Below are 18,145 nucleotides of genomic sequence, written 5' to 3'. Positions count from 1 at the left end.
TACTCCATCCAGCCACCTCATTCTCTGTCGTCCCCTTCTTCTTTTGCCCTCGATCGCTCCCAGTATTAGGTTCTTCTCCAGGGAGTCCTTCCTTCTCATGAGGTGGCCAAAGTATTTCAGTTTCATCTTCAGGATCTGGCCTTCTAAGGAGCACTCAGGGCTGATCTCCTCTAGGACTGACCTGTTTGTTCGCCTTGCAGTCCAAGGGACTCGCAAGAGTCTTCTCCAGCACCAGAGTTCAAAAGCCTCAATTCTTTGACGCTCGGCCTTCCTTATGGTCCAACTTTCACAGCCATACATCGCAACTGGGAATACCATAGCCTTGACTAAACGCACTTTTGTTGGCAGGGTGATGTCTCTGCTTTTTAGGATGCTGTCTAGATTTGCCATTGCTTTCCTCCCCAGGAGCAAGCGTCTTTTAATTTCTTTGCTGCAGTCCCCATCTGCAGTGATCTTGGAGCCCAGGAAAATAAAATCTGTCACTACCTCCATTTCTTCCCCATCTATTTGCCAGGAATGGAGAGGGCCGGATGCCATGATCTTCGTTTTCTTGATGTTGAGTTTGAAGCCAACTTTTGCACTCTCTTCCTTCACCCGCATCAGCAGGCTCTTTAGTTCCTCTTCACTTTCTGCCATTAGAGTGGTATCATCTGCATATCTGAGGTTGTTGATATTTCTCCCTGCAATCTTGATCCCAATTTGTGACTCCTCTAATCCCGCCTTTCTCATGATGTGCTCCGCATACAAGTTAAATAGGCAAGGTGACAGTATACAGCCTTGCCGAACTCCTTTCTCAATTTTGAACCAATCAGTGATTCCATGTTCAGTTCTCACTGTTGCTTCTTGACCTGCATATAAGTTTCTCAATAGACAAATAAGATGCCCTGGTATTCCCATCTCTTTAAGAACTTGCCACAATTTGTTGTGCTCCATACAATCAAAGGCTTTAGCATAGTCAATGAAGCAGAAGTAGATGTTCTTCTGGAACTCCCTAGCTTTCTCCATGATCCAGCGTATGTTGGCAATTTTATTATTATTATTATTATTGTTGTTCTTGTTGTTGTTATTATTATTGTATTTATACCCCGCCTCCCCCGAAGGCTCAAGGCGGCTTACATAACCCCATCCCCTAAAAACCATAAAATAACAATGAGATCCAATAAATTTACAATAGTGGCAACAACGATGGCTTACTCATTTAGTCTCCGCATCCTCCGCATTGGTCTCCAGTTCCTCTGCCTCTTCGAAATCCTGCCTGTACTTCTGGAAGTTCTCGGTCCACATATTGCTGGAGCCTAGCTTGTAAAATTATGAGCATAACTTTGCTAGCATGAGAAATTAGTGCAATGGTGCGGTAGTTTGAACATTCGTTGGCATTGCCCTTCTTTGGGATTGGAATGTAAATTGACCTCTTCCTATCCTGTGGCCATTGTTGAGTGCTCCAAATTTGCTGGCATATTGAGTGTAGCACTTTTACTGAATCATCTTTTAAGATTTTGAATAGTTCAACTGGAATACTGTCACCACCACTAGCTTTATTGTTGCTCAGACTTCCTAAGGCCCATTTGACTTCACATTCCAGGATGTCTGGCTCCAGGTTAGTAACTACTCCATTGTAGTTATCAGGGATGTTAAGCTCGCTCTTGTATAGCTCTTCTGTATAATTTTGCCACCTTTTATTAATCTCTTCTGCTTTTGTGAGGTCCCTACCATTTTGGTCCCTTATCATGCCCATCTTTGCATGAAACGTTCTCTTCATATCTCCAATTTTCTTGAAAAGATCTCTGGTCCTCCCCATTCTATTGTTTTCTTCTATTTGTTTGCACTGTTCATTTAAGAAGGCATTCTTATCTCTTCTAGCTTTTCTCTGGAATTCTGCATTCAGTTGGGTGTATCTTTCTCTTTCTCCCTTGCCTTCCACTTCCCTTCTCTCCTTAGCTATTTGTAAAGCTTCCTCAGACAGCCATTTTGATTTCTTGCATTTCTTTTTATTTGGGATGGTTTTAGTTGTTACCTCTTGTACAATGTTGTGTCCATAGTTCTTCAGGCACTCTATCAGATCTAATTCCTTAAATCTATTTGTCACCTCTACTGTATATTCATTGGGGATATGATTTAGTTCATACCTGAGTGGCCTAGTGCTTTTCCCTACTTTCTTCAATTTAAGCCTAAATTTTGCAACAAGAAGCTGATGATCTGAACCACAATCAGCTCCTGGTCTTGTTTTTATTGACTGTATAGAACTTCTCCATCTTTGGCTGCAGAGCACATAGTCAATCTGATTTCTGTGTTGACCGTCTGGTGATGTCCATGTGTAGAGTCGTCTCTTGGGTTGTTGGAAAAGAGTGTTTGCTATGACGATTGTATTCTCTTGACAAAATTCTACCAGCCTGTGGCCTGCTTCATTTTGTACTCCAAGGCCAAACTTACCTGTTATCCCAGTTATCTTTTGGCTTCCGACTTTAGCATTCCAATCCCCCATGATGATAAGCACATCATTTTTTGACGTTGCTTCTAGAAGGTGTTGTAGAACTGGTCAACTTCATCCTCTTCAGCAGCAGTGGTTGGGGCATAGACCTGGATTACTGTGATGTTGAATGGTTTGCCTTGGATTCGAACTGAGATCATTCTATCATTTTGGGGATTGTATCCCAAAACTGCTTTTCCTACTCTCTTATTGATTATGAAGGCTACTCCATTTCTTCTGCGAGATTCTTGTCCACAGTAGTATACCTGATGGTCATCTGAATTAAATTCACCCATTCCTGTTCATTTGAGTTCACTGATTCCTAAAATGTCGATGTTCAGTCTTGTCATCTCTTGTTTAACCATGTCCAGCTTGCCTTGATTCATGGATCTGACGTTCCAGGTTCCTATGGAAAAAAATCTTTACAGCATCGGACTGTCTTTTCTCCACCAGTTACTTCCACAACTGAGCGTCCTTTCGGCTTTGGCCCAGCCGCTTCATTTTTTCTGGCACTACTCGTACTAGCCGTCTGCTCATCCCCAGTAGCATATTGGACACCTTCCAACCTGAGGGGCTCATCTTCCGGTGTCATATCCTTTTGCCTTTTGAACTTGTCCATAGGGTTTTCATGGCAAAGATACTGGAGTAGTTTGCCATTTCCTTCTCCAGTGGATCACCTTTTGTCAGAGCTCTCAGCTATGACCTGTCCGTCTTGGGTGGCCCTGCACGGCATAGCTCATAGCTTCACTGAGCTATGCAAGCCCCCTTGCCAAGGCAAGGCAGCGATCCTTGAAGGGGGAACTCTTTTGGTACTGCCAAAGAACGTTTTGGGAGGACTGGAGAAATGCTATCAGGCGATGTTACACAATACTGATAAACGATCGGACATATATGAAATGTGATTTATCACTTGCAACTAATTCTTTCAAAGATAGTTAAAGAAGCATGCACCCAGATGGGGTAGTAAACAGGTTCCTTTTACCTTGGTAGAACATATTGTAGAACATTGCTGATATTTAGCTCATTGCTTTCTTAGAATATAATCTGCTCTAGGAGATTTTGTGTGCAGACATTCCTAAAGATCTGGAACACTTTCTGCTCTTCATTGCCATATTGCTGTCAGAGTCCAATTTCAAAATACTAGTAAGTGGAAGGAGGGGGAGGGAAACTTCTCCACAAAGAACTGGGTAAATCAAAAACTCTTTTTGGTAAACTGATGTAGCCTCAATAACTATAGAGAAAAATATATTTATTTTGATATAATTGCATAAAAATAAATCTCCATGAGTGGCTTGAACCTTCTCAAAATTAGTAAACTAATCTTAAATTTGCATAAATGAGAATGCTGTTTACAGAGATCAGCTACAGCATACACTCAGGGGATTATATTTATTTACATTCAGTTTTACATGACAGTAAATGTACATGTAATTTACATTTGGCTTATCTTTATATTGATTTCTTTTGGCTTTCAGTGGAAATTTCAACATTTGAATTTGTGAGTTGGATAATATCATGTGTGTCTAACTGCAATAAAACTACCCTAAAAATAAAGTAAAATTATCCCGCAGTATGTGAGTATAGGTGTTTTTTTGATGGTAAAATTGTATAATTGTATAATTCACTGTTTGAATTAGTACACTGTTATTTTGAAGACATAATGCAGCAAGTAATGAAGCACACAGTAGTCTTACATTCTGCAGTATTTAGCAAATAGCATCCCAGATGGTCAGCCAAGGAATGCCAACAGAGATCTTAGTACAGACTTGGAAACTGAAGTCAATCATGTGTTGTGTGTGTAAAACCCATCTCTCCACTTAAGTAGGATTTGAACTCTTGCCTGTAAAATTTGCTTTACATAGATCTGATTACTTGAGTTACAGGAACAAATGTTGGCTACTAACATATTATTTAACTTTTATCGGGCTTTTCTGTATGTAATTGTATGAAATAACATACAGCGGTATTGCATCAAAATTTGCAATAAATTGATAATACACAGCATGCCTGTTGCAGTATGGGCTGTGTTTTGGAAACAATTATTAAAGTGCATTGAAAACTTGTAAATCCCAATATGCTCCCAAATAGCAAATTGGTATGGATTCAGAATAAATTATCTACTCGTGCAAGGCAATTGTTTCAGTGGAACACAAATTTCATGCTCACCCTACGTCCTAGTAATCTACTGATTTCCTCAAAATGCTGCTCCTTGGGGAAAGGAATCCAGGAACAGCGTGAGAAGCAAGTATTTTATTTTATTTGTTTGTTTGTATTTTATACTACCCATTCTTTACGGTTCTGGGCTGTTTACATGGAACATTGCATAAATTTACATGGAACATTATAACAATCTATAACATTATACAAATTTCAATAAGACATCACAACAATCTTACAGTCTTACTTGTTCAGTCATGGAAGGGCATCTGAGAGGGGGAGAACCAGCAGATGTTCCAAGTGGGTCAGCCTCAAGCGAATGCCTGGTGGAGGAGCTCCCTTTTGCAGGCCCTGCAGAAGTATGGGGCAGGAAGAAGTAATTGGAGGATACTCCTCCCTAGAACTAGAAAATTTAGTGCAGGTGTCTGGCTAATAGTACAATTTTCAACCCCATTTCACAATGAAAAGTTAAATTAAAAGGAAACCTTGTACTCAAGGCTCAGCTTAAATCATACAGATCTTTTCAAAAAGCAGTAAATTTGGCCTTGACTGACTAATCTTCTTAGAATCATAGAATCATAGAGTTGGAAGGGGCCATCTACAGACTTCCAGTGAGGGGGAGCTCACCACCTCCTTAGGCAGCCTATTCCACTGCTGAACTACTCTGACTGTGAAAAAAAATTTCCTGTGAAATTTTTTATCGTTGTACTTGTAGTTTAAACCCATTACTGCGTGTCCTTTCCTCTGCAGCCAATGGGAACAGTATCCTGCCCTCCTCCAAGTGACAACCTTTCAAATACTTAAAGAGGGCTATCATGTCCCCTCTCAACTTCCTTTTCTCCAGGCTGAACATTCCCAAGTCCCTCAACCTAACTTCATAGGGCTTGGTTCCTTGGCCCCAGATCATCCTCGTTGCTCTCCTCTGTGCCCTTTCAATTTTATCTACATCCTTCTTGTGATGTATTCCTTAAACATTCAAAAGGGGAAGATTGGTTACTTACTTAATTTTAAGGAAGCTTAATGCTTACCTCATGACGACGCTAAATTCCAGCCCCAACACATGACATCACCCATATCACATATCAGGGCAGCAAACTGCTCACTACATCCTCCATTTTAAAGCGCTTCTCTGGGAATCCAAAAAAGTGGATTCACTACCCTAAAAAGCACTAGATTACAGAGAACAACCAGCAGAAGGAATGTATGGAGGCACAAATGTGCTAAAGTCGTCTGCAACATCCCACCCTCACTCTCGTCTTCCTCTCCCTTGTTCCTGGGGAGGAGAATTATCTTTAAAAAATGGCAAACTTCATGGAGTGACGAATAGGTGGACACGCGTGTAGGCGATATTTGGAATAAAAAAATATTTCATTCAACAAAGCGTGCCTCTCGAAAGTTGTCTCCTGCCCCCCCCCCCAAATCAGGAACAATGTTAATTTACTCATTTATCAAAGGACTCAGCCATCTTGGCTTCAGCACCCATGAAGGTCATTGGCTCTGTAGACTATAATGGGAATTTTGGCGTTCCCGCCTTTCCCAGGGCCTGGGGGTGGGGGGTTGAGGTACAGCCTCCAAACTTTCAGGATAGCTCTGGGGGGCTCTTCCCTAACTCCCATCCAAATTTCAAAATGATTGGTCCAAGGGGTCCGCATCTAGGGGTTCTCAAACAGGGTGCCCTATCTGCTCCATCATATCCTATGGCAGTGATCCCCAACCTTTTTATCACTGGGGACCGGTCAATGCTTGACAATTTTACTGAGGCCCGGAGGTGGAGGGTAGACTTTTGCAGAGGGATGTTGCTGCCGTCGCCTGAGCCCCTGCTTCACTTGCTTTCCCACCAGCACCCTGACTTCCTGCCGCCCGCTGGGGGGGGCACTGCCAGCAGCAGCTGCACACTGCCCCACCCAGGGGGAGCCCCAGCCATGGCGGCCACTGGAGAGCACCAAAGGTGAGCTGGCGGCAGAGTGACAGGGCAGCCCCCGAGGCAGCAGCCAGGGAGGAGGACAAGGAGGAGCCGCAGCCCGGTACTGACTGATCGACGGACCAGTCCCGGTCCCTGGACTGGGGGTTGGGGACTACTGCCCTATGGGACAAACTCTCCCTCTTCGGTGAACCTAGAAGTGGACCCCTTGGACCAATTATTTTGAAATTTGGTTTGTTAGATTTCTGCATGATTGAAAATCATGCATGGATTTGTACAGTCCTTTCTGTCACATTTCACTGCAGATCTTCCTGCTTCTTGACAAAAATTGCCCTCCCCCCACCCAATCACTAGTTCAAATTTGGTGGAAAATTACATTACATTTGTATTGGCAGTTGTTAAAATATCATCTGTGTTTTTGTAAGTCAGAATTATAAAAATGATTCTCTTTCTTTGGCTACTCTATGAAGACAAGCAATTATGACATTTCAAAATGAATAAAAATTAGCAATAGTGACCTCTCAGACCTGGAAGAGGGGCACATTCTTTCAGAGGGCATTGTACAAGAGAATTTAGAAATTTGGATGCTAAAGTATTGCCATAAGTCTCTGAAACAGAATGGATTAGCATCCCTATGCTGATGTGTGGTCATGATAAATTCTTTACAGGAGCATTTGAACCACATTAATTAGAGACAAACCAAAAGCATCCATATATAACCATTTTCTTTTTTTTTGGTGTGGTGTTTCATTTTCTCTCTCCACTAATATTAGCAACTTGATTGTTGTCATTTTTATATTGACAGGAGTACCCATGGATAATAAATTATTTTTACATTTGTCCAATCTAGGATTGCTACTCCAGTGATTAATCCTATCAATATCAATCAGGCCCATTATGCACAGCCGCCGAAACGGCGATTTCGGGTCACATGGAAAACGCGGAGGGGGAAGACGCGAAGCACACTGGTTATGCACGGGACGGGGCGCGACGGCGGCAAAACCCAGAGTAACCGATTATGCATGTGGCGATCCCGGCGCCGCTTCTGGTTGTGCCCCGGTCACCCGGAAGCTGCGCTTTCTTCCGCGTTTCGCTTACGCAACTTTTTCGGCGGCATGCACCGAATCTGCAGCCGGTTGCAGCTGGCACCGTGCGTTATTGGTGATTTTAGTCGCCGCCATTCCACCCCGAATGTGCGTTATTCCCCCCGTGCATAATGGGTCTCAAAGTAGTTATTCCCATTTGCGCAAGTATTTTATTTATTTATTATATTTATATACTGACTCTCCCGGAGGCTGATGGTGGTTCGCATGGAACACAGGAACAGGAACAATACAGAGAAGTTATTAATCAAGTGTGTAATTTGGCCAGTTGCTGTTCTCTTCAATACAGTATAATTTGTCCTTGATGTTTTTAATAGGATTATTAATTTTAACAGTGACTACTTAATAACTTATAGTGATAGAACCCATTTTTTTCTTTCTTTCCTATTAAAGCTGGCCTCTGCCGGAGTATGATCCAAGTCAAATTCGCTTAATTGTATACCAGGACTGTGAAAGAAGGGGGCGAAATGTCTTGTTTGACTCCAATGCAAAGAGAAGAACTGAAGATGCCTCAGTTTCAGTAAGTAATGTTAATTGAAACTCAGTTATTTTTTTGCGTTTTTTCAAATGTAACAGCAGTTTAATATGTAGGAGCTGATACAATAAATTATTTGCATTGATAGTCAAAGTTCAAAGAGAGATGTTCATTATGCTATATTTAAAAAAAGATTATGTTGTAAAGCACTGGAGTGTCTCTGATTCTTCCTAATGGCTTAACTATTGCTGCAGACTCCTCTTTTTAATCTCACATTTTATTACCTCATTTTTTTCGGAGGGTTTGTTATTTCTTATAGATTTTGTTAATCTTCTACATGACACAGAAACAATTTCTCTCCATTGTTTTCTCCTCTTGTGGCAAAGTAAGGATTTAAGTTTTGACTATAGGAAAGTATAACACCATACAAGATGAAATAGTCACACTGTAGTCACATTGTTGTTATTATCTGTTCCACATAGAATCATAGAATCATAGAGTTGGAAGGGGCCATACAGGCCATCTTTCCTCTGCAGCCAACGGGAACGGCATCCTGCCCTCCTCCAAGTGATGCCCTTTCAAATACTTAAACAGGGCTATCATGTCCCCTCTCAACCTCCTTTTCTCCAGGCTGAACATTCCCAAGTCTCTCAACCTATCTTCATAGGGCTTGGTCCCTTGGCCCCAGATCATCCTCGTCACTCTCCTCTGTACCCTCTGTACCCGTATACAATGGGACTATGACATCTTGTGATTTTGATGTGATGCTCCTGTTGATACAGCCCAAAATGGCATTTGCCTTTTTTACCACTGCATCACACTGCCTGCTCATGTTTAATTTACAATCCACAAGTACCCCAAGGTCTCGTTCACACACAGTGTTACCTAGAAGCATATTCCCCATCCAGTAGGTATGCTTTTCATTTTTCTGACTCAGATGCAGAACTTTACACTTATCTTTATTAAATTGCATCTTGTTCTCATTTGCTCATTTTTCCATTGTGTTCAGATCTCGTTGAACTGTCTCTATCTTCTGGAGTATATGCCAGTCCTCCCAATTTGGTGTCATCTGCAAACTTGATGAGTAGTCCCTCCACCACCCTCATCTAGATCATTAATAAATATGTTAAAAAGTACCGGACCGAGCACCGAGCCCTGAGGTACCCCGCTACTCACCTCCCTCCAGTCTGATGAAACACTATTGACAACAACTCTTTGAGTGCGGTTCTCTAACCAATTCCCTATCCACCTAACTATCTGAAAATCCAGATTGCAGTCCTTCAATTTATCCATCAGAATATCATGGGGAACCTTATCAAAAGCTTTACTAAAATCCAAGTAAACGACATCAACCAAATTTCCCCGATCCAGCAAACCTGTTACTTGGTCAAAAAAGGAAACCAGGTTGGTCTGACAGGACCTGTTGGAAACAAATCCATGCTGACTTCTTTGGATCACCAAATTGTCCTCCAGGTGTTTGCAGATCACTCCCTTTAATATCTGCTCCATTATCTTACCCACAACAGAGGTCAGACTCACTGGTCTGTAGTTCCCCGGGTCATCCTTCCTCCCTTTTTTGAAGGTCGGAATAACGTTTGCTCTCTTCCAGTCCTCCGGGACATCTCCAGTCCTTAAAGAGGTCCCAAAGATGATGGACAAGGGTTGTGCAAGTTCTCTGGAAAGTTCTTTGAGTACTCTCGGGTGCATTTCATCCGGCCCAGGGGATTTGAACTCATCCAGTGCAGCTAAATGCCTCTTGACAACCTCTCTGTCCATGTCAACTTGCCACCCAGACACTATCTCTTGGCTACTGCCATCTCTAGATGTGCCTAAACCCTTTGACCTGTGGGGAAAAAACAGATGTAAAATAGGCGCTGAGCCTTTCTGCTTTCTCTGCATCCTCCGTTAGAGTTTGCCATCCGCACCCAACAGTGGGCCTATTAATAAAGATAAGTGTAAAGTTCTGCATCTGGATCAGAAAAATGAAAAGCATACCTACTGGATGGGGAATACGCTTCTAGGTAACACTGTGTGTGAATGAGACCTTGGGGTACTTGTGGATTGTAAACTAAACATGAGCAGGCAGTGTGATGCATCACATCAAAATCACAAGATGTCATAGTCCCATTGTATACGGCACTGGTCATACCACACATGGAGTACTGTGTGTAGTTCTGGAGGCCTCACTTCAAGAAGGACGTAGATAAAATTGAAAGAGTACAGGGGAGAGCGACAAGGATGATCTGGGGCCAAGGGACCAAGCCCTGTGAAGATAGGTTGAGGGACTTGGGAATGTTCAGCCTGGAGAAAAGGAGGTTGAGAGGGGACATGATAGCCCTCTTTAAGTATTTGAAAGGTTGTCACTTGGAGGATGGCAGGATGCTGTTCCCGTTGGCTGCAGAGGAGAGGACACGCAGTAATGGGTTTAAACTACAAGTACAACGATATAGGCTAGATATCAGGAAAAAAAAATTCACAGTCAGAGTAGTTCAGCAGTGGAATAGGCTGCCTAAGGAGGTGGTGAGCTCCCCCTCACTGGCAGTCTTCAAGCAAAGGTTGGATACACACTTTTCTTGGATGCTTTAGGATGCTTTGGGCTGATCCTGCATTGAGCAGGGGGTTGGACTAGATGGCCTGTATGGCCCCTTCCAACTCTATGATTCTATGATTATTGTTGGGTGCATAATTGAGCATCATATTCTCGTTTCCTCATCGATCCTCTGTGGCCTCCAGGCAATTTTTTTCTTTCATTTTTCCCCATATTTTCTTTGAGGGAGAGTCAGTCTACCATTTGGGTTTGAGCACAGAATGTTCCCCTGAAGCATAATCATCTCTTTTTGGAACATCAAAATATTCAGATCACATCTCTCAGCAAAGTGGCAAACGGCTCCCCTTCTTCCCTTAATGGCATACATGAAGTTCTAGCTGCATCCCACGGTACTTTTGCCCTTTGCAGTAAAATACTGTGTGGGCCAAATGTTTTTTACTGTGAAAAGAGCATCTGTTAACTGCCTTTTAGAATGAAATGCCTTCTGCTAGCTGTTCCCCACATGGCCCAGTGTGATTTATAGCTCTGTTTTTCTTCCTCCAAATACAGTATACAGTTGGTCCAGTATAGCAGTACAGGGGAATATGCGGGCCTTTGAGCTGCACAGAACTATTCATCAGCAAGATGGACTTTGTTAATTCTATGAGCATTGATCTGGAGGGTTTCTTATGACAGGGCTTTATGCCTCTGCTTCCAGCTAAGTGAAATTCCTTGCTCCATAGAGAACATCACTTCAGTAGAAGATCCGTCTTTCTTTTGTAAGGCTTGCTATGTATCGGCTGTCAGCATGGAGAGGGTACGTTTAACGGCACTGTGCTTATTATAGCACTGTAACTTTATGGAAGTACCATCAGGTTTCCTTGTGCTGTTCACCGCTGTGGGCACAGTAGATGGTGCTAGCAGTACATTGCCTCCAGTACTTATTTACTGCATTTGCAGGCATCTGCTTGGGGCAAGGACTTTTTTTTTTAATGCAGCTCTTATTCAATAATCTGTTATAATTTTGGAAACATGGCTTGAGCTATACTTGGAACACAAGACAGCAGATTATTTTTGTTGCATAATATCTAGTGATTTGTCGCGTCTCATATTTCATTGACATTCAGGTTTAAAAACATTCAGGTTTAAAGAGGGGAGGGGAGGGGAGGGGCACCTGAGATATTTGATCTAGGTGGCCAGCAGGTAACTCTTGCACAGATAGTAAGTTCTAATATTGCACATCTGGAAATTTGTCAGGGTTCTACATTCTGCAAATGATTTTCTTATTGGGGAGCTGCTGACAGATGGTATCCCAAAGACCGTAACTATTTGACCTCTTTTACTAGTAGTCTCCTGAAATTCATTTCATTCTACTGTAAAGGCCAAAGACTATCATCTTTCCTAGTATTTAAATCAGGAAATGATAAGTGTAAGACACTGTGATCAGTGGTGTGTTTGTGAAAAGCTACTGTTTAGGAAGTTATTAAACGACTGATGCCTAGAAATGGAATAGCTTAAGCAGGACTTGACTGGTCTTTTTTGTCTGAGAATATATGTTCCCATTGTAAGAGTTGCCTCTTTTTCATGTACTTAAGTATATGCTTGCATGCTTCCAAGTGTGATTAAGCAAGGTTTCAACATCCACTGAAAGCTGCAACGTGACTTGCCTGTGAAAGCTGCTGTAACCCTGTGGAGCCAGTGTGGTTTTATCACATGATGCTGTGCCTAGCCCAAGACGCTGTTGTTTGTGTCAGAGATAAAATGCAATTCTCGTTCACGAGTTCCTAGCAAAGTCATATGATTGCCATTCACATGTTTTCTGCCATTGTGTGCCAAAAAACACAAGCCAGTGGCAATTTGAACAGGGCGTGAGTTCAACATTGTTTCACTAAGGATCTGATTGTCATAATGAGAGGCTTTTATTTTGCAAAGGAATGCAACCTGGAGTTGTAAACCTAATAAGAAAGCTCTATCTAGTTTTGCATAAGCTAGGCTAGATATGACAAGAAGACCAGCCAGTCTCAAAGGTTCAACTTTCAGGGCCCTTTGCTACAATAATAATAATAATAATAATAATAACAACAACAACAACAACAACAACAACAACAACAATAAAAGGACAGCACATGATGCACATAAAAACTGCTTCAGACCCACTTGAATCTATAAAAACAACTTGTGAAACTTATCAAATGGCAAAAGACTTAGCAATATGTCTAAATTTGATTCCCCCCTCATCCCCCCTTTATGAGGATGTTCAGAGCTCATGCATCACAATGCAATAGGGAATTTCAGTTATCACTCTGTTTTGAAGATGGGTTTTTATGCATTGTACAGTTATTTACTTTAAAAAATATTTATACTGTGGCTCAAACAGGCTTGCAAATCCAAATGTAAAATATACAAAATACAGTAAAACTTCAAATAAGTCCCTCCCTCCTATAAAAAAAGTATATGTAGCCTATAGGTACAAACCTCAGCATTTTATGTAAACCGTCCTGAGTCTCATGGGAAATATAATAAATGTACTTTTTTTTAAAGCCATAGCTAATAAAATCGCCTTGCTTGCACCTTCCCCCCCCCTGGCTTCAGGGGGCCTATTACATAGGAAGTGGATCTATGACAGAAAAATCACAGCACTTATCTTTGCTTGGTATGGGACAGCCAGTAAGTGGAAACCTGAGGCAGTTTGTTCTGCCTCAACCACTTACTATCTGTCTTCCCATCTATAATTTCTGTGGCACAACTGGGATGATCCTGAAGATGTCAAGTTCAGAATTCACTTCCTACTACTAACAATAGGTCACATTTAATGTTTGTTTTATGACTTGGCTCCAATGGACTGTTTCTGTGGATGGAAGGATTTCTGCCTCCCCCTCCAGCACAAAATGTCCCCTGATATGATGCTGTTGGGGGTCCCCTGTTGGGGGTATTTTGACCTGCATTGGTATGAGGAAGGTGATAGCATCATGATCCTCAGCAGAAGTTTTTCCATCCACAGACACTTTCAGCTCCTATATTTTTGCTAGTCAGATGCCTATTTTAACCGAGTCATAAAGAAGTCAGATACCCAAAGCCAGCTTGGTGTGGTGGCTAGAAGTGTGGCCTTCTAATTTGGCATGCTGGGTTCGATTCTGCGCTCCCCCACATGCAGCCAGCTGGGTGACCTTGGGCTCGCCACAGCACTGATAAAGCTGTTCTGACCGAGCAGTAATATCAGGGCTCTCTCAGCCTCCCCCACCCCACAGGGTGTCTGTTGTGGGGAGAGGAAAGGGAAGGCGACTGTAAGCCGCTTTGTGCCTCCTTCAGGTAGAGAAAAGCAGCATATAAGAACCAATTCTTCTTCTTCTTCTCAAATTGTGCATTATAGCTTATTTAAACTGTAATGCTGTCATTTAGTTTAGTGCAGTAGTTATACAAAGCACATTAAATGACTCTCTGTTGCAGTTACTGATAAGACTGGATACAGAATGACAATTCCAATATTGGTGTTGACAATACTCGCTGTAGAGTGTTCCAGTCTCCCAAGCATTTTTGAACTTGCAATGGGCATCTGAAATGTGGTCTGAAATACTAAGGACAGGAGTGGAAATGTTGAATGCCCATATTAAAATAGCTGAACCATGATCAAATACACAGATGTTTACACCCATAAAAATGGTTGCAGTTTATATATTCTATCTTTTTTTTTTGTTAGGCCTTACAAAGTAAGAAAAGGGGCAACGGGCAACTTTTCTTCCTTTTATCCTTTCTTTCCTACTGCCCAGCAACACACACACATGCATGCATGTACTTCCTTGGGCAAACCAGCTCAGGAGACCTGCTTGTGGAAGCAGCCTCTCCCATAGGGATGGGCATGAAGCAAACTTCATCATGAATTTTGCCCTGTTTAAAATTGGGATTTGGGGGAAGAAGTTTGTGACTGGTCTATAATCACAAACTTCCGTAAACTTTTAGAGTAGTTTCTGTGGTTCATGGGTTGAACAGAAAGCAGGGGGCTAAAGGAACTCCAAGTCCCCTTAGACCTCTGCTTTATGTTCCCGTGAAAGCTGCAAAAACAGCTGTGCAGTAGGGAGGAACTCCCTGCCACTCAGTTGTTTCAGGCTGTCATATGCAGTCCCTTTATACTTTAAAAGGTCTGCACAAGACAGTGTGAAAAATGTATGGTGGAAGTCACAGCTGTATCATGACCATCTCTACTCTTTGCTGTATTATCACTTGTTAAATTAGATACTACAGAGCTGATGCTGGAGAGTTGCACTACATTTCATAGAATATCTGCTTACATGCACTACCTGTGCACACTCCAGCTCCACTCCTCTACCACTAGATACATTAAACTTTGGGGCAGGTAAGAAACAGTATTTAGATGCATATCACTGTACATTGGACTGAACACAATACATTTCATTTTTTCCACACCCGAATGCTAATTTATTTATGCTTGTTTTTATTTATACCACATTTTCCCCTGTAATTGGGACCCAAAGCAGCTGATTACATCTTTCTCCCCTCCTCTATATTATTCTAACAACAGCAACCTTATGAAGTAGGTCAGGCGGTGACATGTTTAAGGTCACTGGTAAGTTTCAATGGCAGAGCATGGATTCAAACCCATTTGTCCCAGGTCTGAGTCTGACATTCTAACTTCTGTGCCATACTGCTTATATGTGTATATAAACACATTGTATTCTGATGTACCCACAGGTTTTTAAAAAAACAGAGGGTATTGCCCTTTGCAGCAAGAGTAGTGATGTTCTGCAGTGATGCTTTAAAATGAAGGAGGCATTCCCTCCAAAGTTTAACGTTATCTGGTGGTACAGGAGAATGGAGTTGGAACTGGACCTAATTTCTCTCTAATCCAGATGCTCAGCAGTTTTCTTCTGTTCAGTTTCATCATCATCATCATCATCATCATCATCATCATCATCTTATTTGTTTGTTTGTTTGTTTGTTTGTTTGTTTATTTATTTATTTGGCTGTTCAACCATGGCTCCCAGGGTAGCCAGCTTGGTTGCCAGTTGAATTCTGGATCAGATTCAGGGTCTTGGTTTTGACCTATAAGGCCATTCGATTTGTTGCTCCTTTACTCCTACCTGTTATTTATAAATAATATATAATATGCATAGAATATGAACATTACAAATTTCTTGTTGTTATCCCCAATTCTCGCACACTAATAAGACTTATCTAGTCAAATGGAATTTAGCATGTTACTCAGCTTGACTTGTGATTTTCTTTATGTCATTGACATTAAACTATTTGTTACATTTAAGCTCCTTAGGATGTTTTTCTCCATACATTTGGGCTGCAGGAGATATGAGTTCCCAGACTGCAGAACTTCTCAGAACACTGTTTTGTGGTTTGGCTAAAGTAAAACTAACACACGTTTGTTTTTCTCCTTCAGAAACTCTGTAACGATGTGCAGGTAAAAGTCTTTGGGAAATGTTGCCAACTCAGACCTGGAGGAGATAGTTCCTCCTCTTTGGACAGTTCCATCAATTCCTCTTCTTCGTCTTCTGAAACAAAAGAGCAGTGTTCAAAATATCAGGTGAGGGTTCTTCCTCTTGTAAATGTACCAGACTGCCACTGATGTCTGTGTTATCTGTTTGAAAAAAACAAACCTCTTTATTAGGAATTGGCTAGAGCTGGTCAGAGGGTGACAGGAACCTTGAAGAAACCTTTTAAACAGGGGGCCAGTTCACTGTCCCTTAGACTGTTGGAGGGCTTGACTATACTTTAAAAAAGAAAACTCTGAACAAATTCCAACTCTATGCTCCAGCAGAGCTATGTGACTACTGTCCCAGTGCCAGCTAGTGACAAGACCTGCTCAACTTGCCCGCTTTGACAAAATGTGAGCTCCTCCACCCCCCCCCCCCATGATTAGTCCTGTCATGGACTTGCAGACTGCTCTGAATGCTAAAAGTGTTGCACAGGAGTGGGTTCTTATATGCTACTTTGCTCTACCAGAAGGGGTCTCAAAGCAGCATCCTTCCCTTTCCTCTCCCCACAACAGGCACCCTGTGAGGGAGGTGAGGCTGAGAGAGCACAGATGGTACTGCAGAGGAACAGCTTGCAGTGCTATGAAAAGCAAAGGTGACCCAGTCGGCTGCATGTGTAGAAGAGCAGGGAGGGGCCAGCTCGCAATGTAGCTGTCGGGCCACCTGATCACCCCAAAATCCTGGCTCAAGAGAAGCCCTTGGAAAGCATGCCTGCAAGAGCTCATGCAGCTGCTGGATCCCGCTTTTAGCAGCTGTGCCAAACTTCCAATCCCTCCCGCTTTCAGCTACGAAGTGGGGGGGGGAATCCCGCCCACCCCCACAGTCACCCCCGTGGAGCAGCCCCTCAATGTCCCCAGAAGCAGGGGAGGTAGATTTCCATGAGATCCAAACCAGCTGCCCTCCCAACTGCTTCCGAAGAAGGGCCACCTCCCAACTCACCCTCTCCTTGCTGCTAAGCCTGCCTGTCCTGAGGTGTTCTGCGCTCCTGAGCCAGCACCCATTGAGCTTGAAAGCTTGTTGTACGAATGGGGGTGGGGTGGCAAAAGCCCCATAAGCTGACTGGCTCAAAGGGCAACGCTCTGCTCTTCCCCCATGAGGACCACCTCAGCCTCGAATCCCTTTCCCCAGCTCTGCACAGCTGGAAGAAAAGGGAAGGGCAGCAGGCTCACTTTTGCAGCAGGCTCACTTATCCCTTTATGTAAATTGAGCCTCTGGGGGTGGGGGGAGAAACCGCAAAACTCAGCTCTGCGGAGCCAAGCCAGCCGCTCTCCTGGTGGCTGGCCCTGGCTGGGCTGCACCAACACTCACCTGCTGCCATGAGCCCGCCTTTCCGAAAGAGATCTGAACTGTGGGCTAGCAGCCCGGTCGCACTCGCATTCTGCCAGCGCCGACATGGCCGGGTGCAACGCTCAGGTGTTGCCTGAAAGAGGGAGGAGTGGAGCACAAGCCCTGTGAGCCCACCATCTCCAAGGCTGCCATTCCACTCTGAGGGAGCCTCCAGCTCCAGCCCCCCCCCATAGGCCATCAATCTCCGCCTGCAGCCAGACCCAGGTGGGGTGGGGGGGGGGAACAGCCTCCTACCTGACCTCAGCTGCCACAGAGAGCAAGCCGCTCTCCTTGGTGTCCTGGGCCAGAGGCCTGGGACTCACACACGTGGTGCCTTATATAGGCTCCGTGGATCCCGGCTTGCCCTGATGCCGTGCGTGCTGCGAGAGTCGAGAGACAGAGAGAAGAAGGGGATTCGGAGAACATGGTGCACATCCCACAAATGTGCACTGTGGGCCCGGCATGAGTCGGCTGCGAAGCAGGACAGGCAGCAGCAGCAAAAACACCTGGTGGGCTGAATAAATGTCCTCAGCAGGCCGCATGTGGCCTGCGGGCCGCAGTTTGAAGACCCCTGGGTCTTCAGAATTCGTTCCCCTCCCTTGCCTTTTCAAGCACCATCCCTCCCTCCCATGGCTGTTTCAGCAAGACACGATTGGGGAGACAACAGA

The 18,145-nt window shown here is 43.4% G+C and overlaps 1 protein-coding gene across 4 annotated transcripts in view; it reads left to right on the top strand.

Annotated features, from left to right (window-relative positions):
- FNIP1 (folliculin interacting protein 1) overlaps window positions 1–18,145 on the top strand; it is a 121,283-nt gene that overhangs the window by 56,843 nt on the left and 46,295 nt on the right. For all 4 annotated transcript variants that reach the window (XR_013229262.1, XM_077326871.1, XM_077326870.1 and 1 more), the window contains exons 2-3: window positions 8,042–8,168; window positions 16,058–16,201. Coding sequence is in view for 3 of the 4 variants with exons in the window: in XM_077326871.1 (XP_077182986.1) it covers window positions 8,042–8,168; window positions 16,058–16,201 (271 nt within the window). In the remaining variant the exon portion in view is untranslated. The remainder of the gene's footprint in view (window positions 1–8,041; window positions 8,169–16,057; window positions 16,202–18,145) is intronic.

Source organism: Paroedura picta, chromosome 3 (genome assembly GCF_049243985.1).
Source record: "Paroedura picta isolate Pp20150507F chromosome 3, Ppicta_v3.0, whole genome shotgun sequence".
NCBI lineage: Eukaryota > Metazoa > Chordata > Lepidosauria > Squamata > Gekkonidae > Paroedura > Paroedura picta.
Note: the sequence above shows the minus strand (reverse complement) of the source record. Positions and strands in the feature narration are given on the sequence as shown.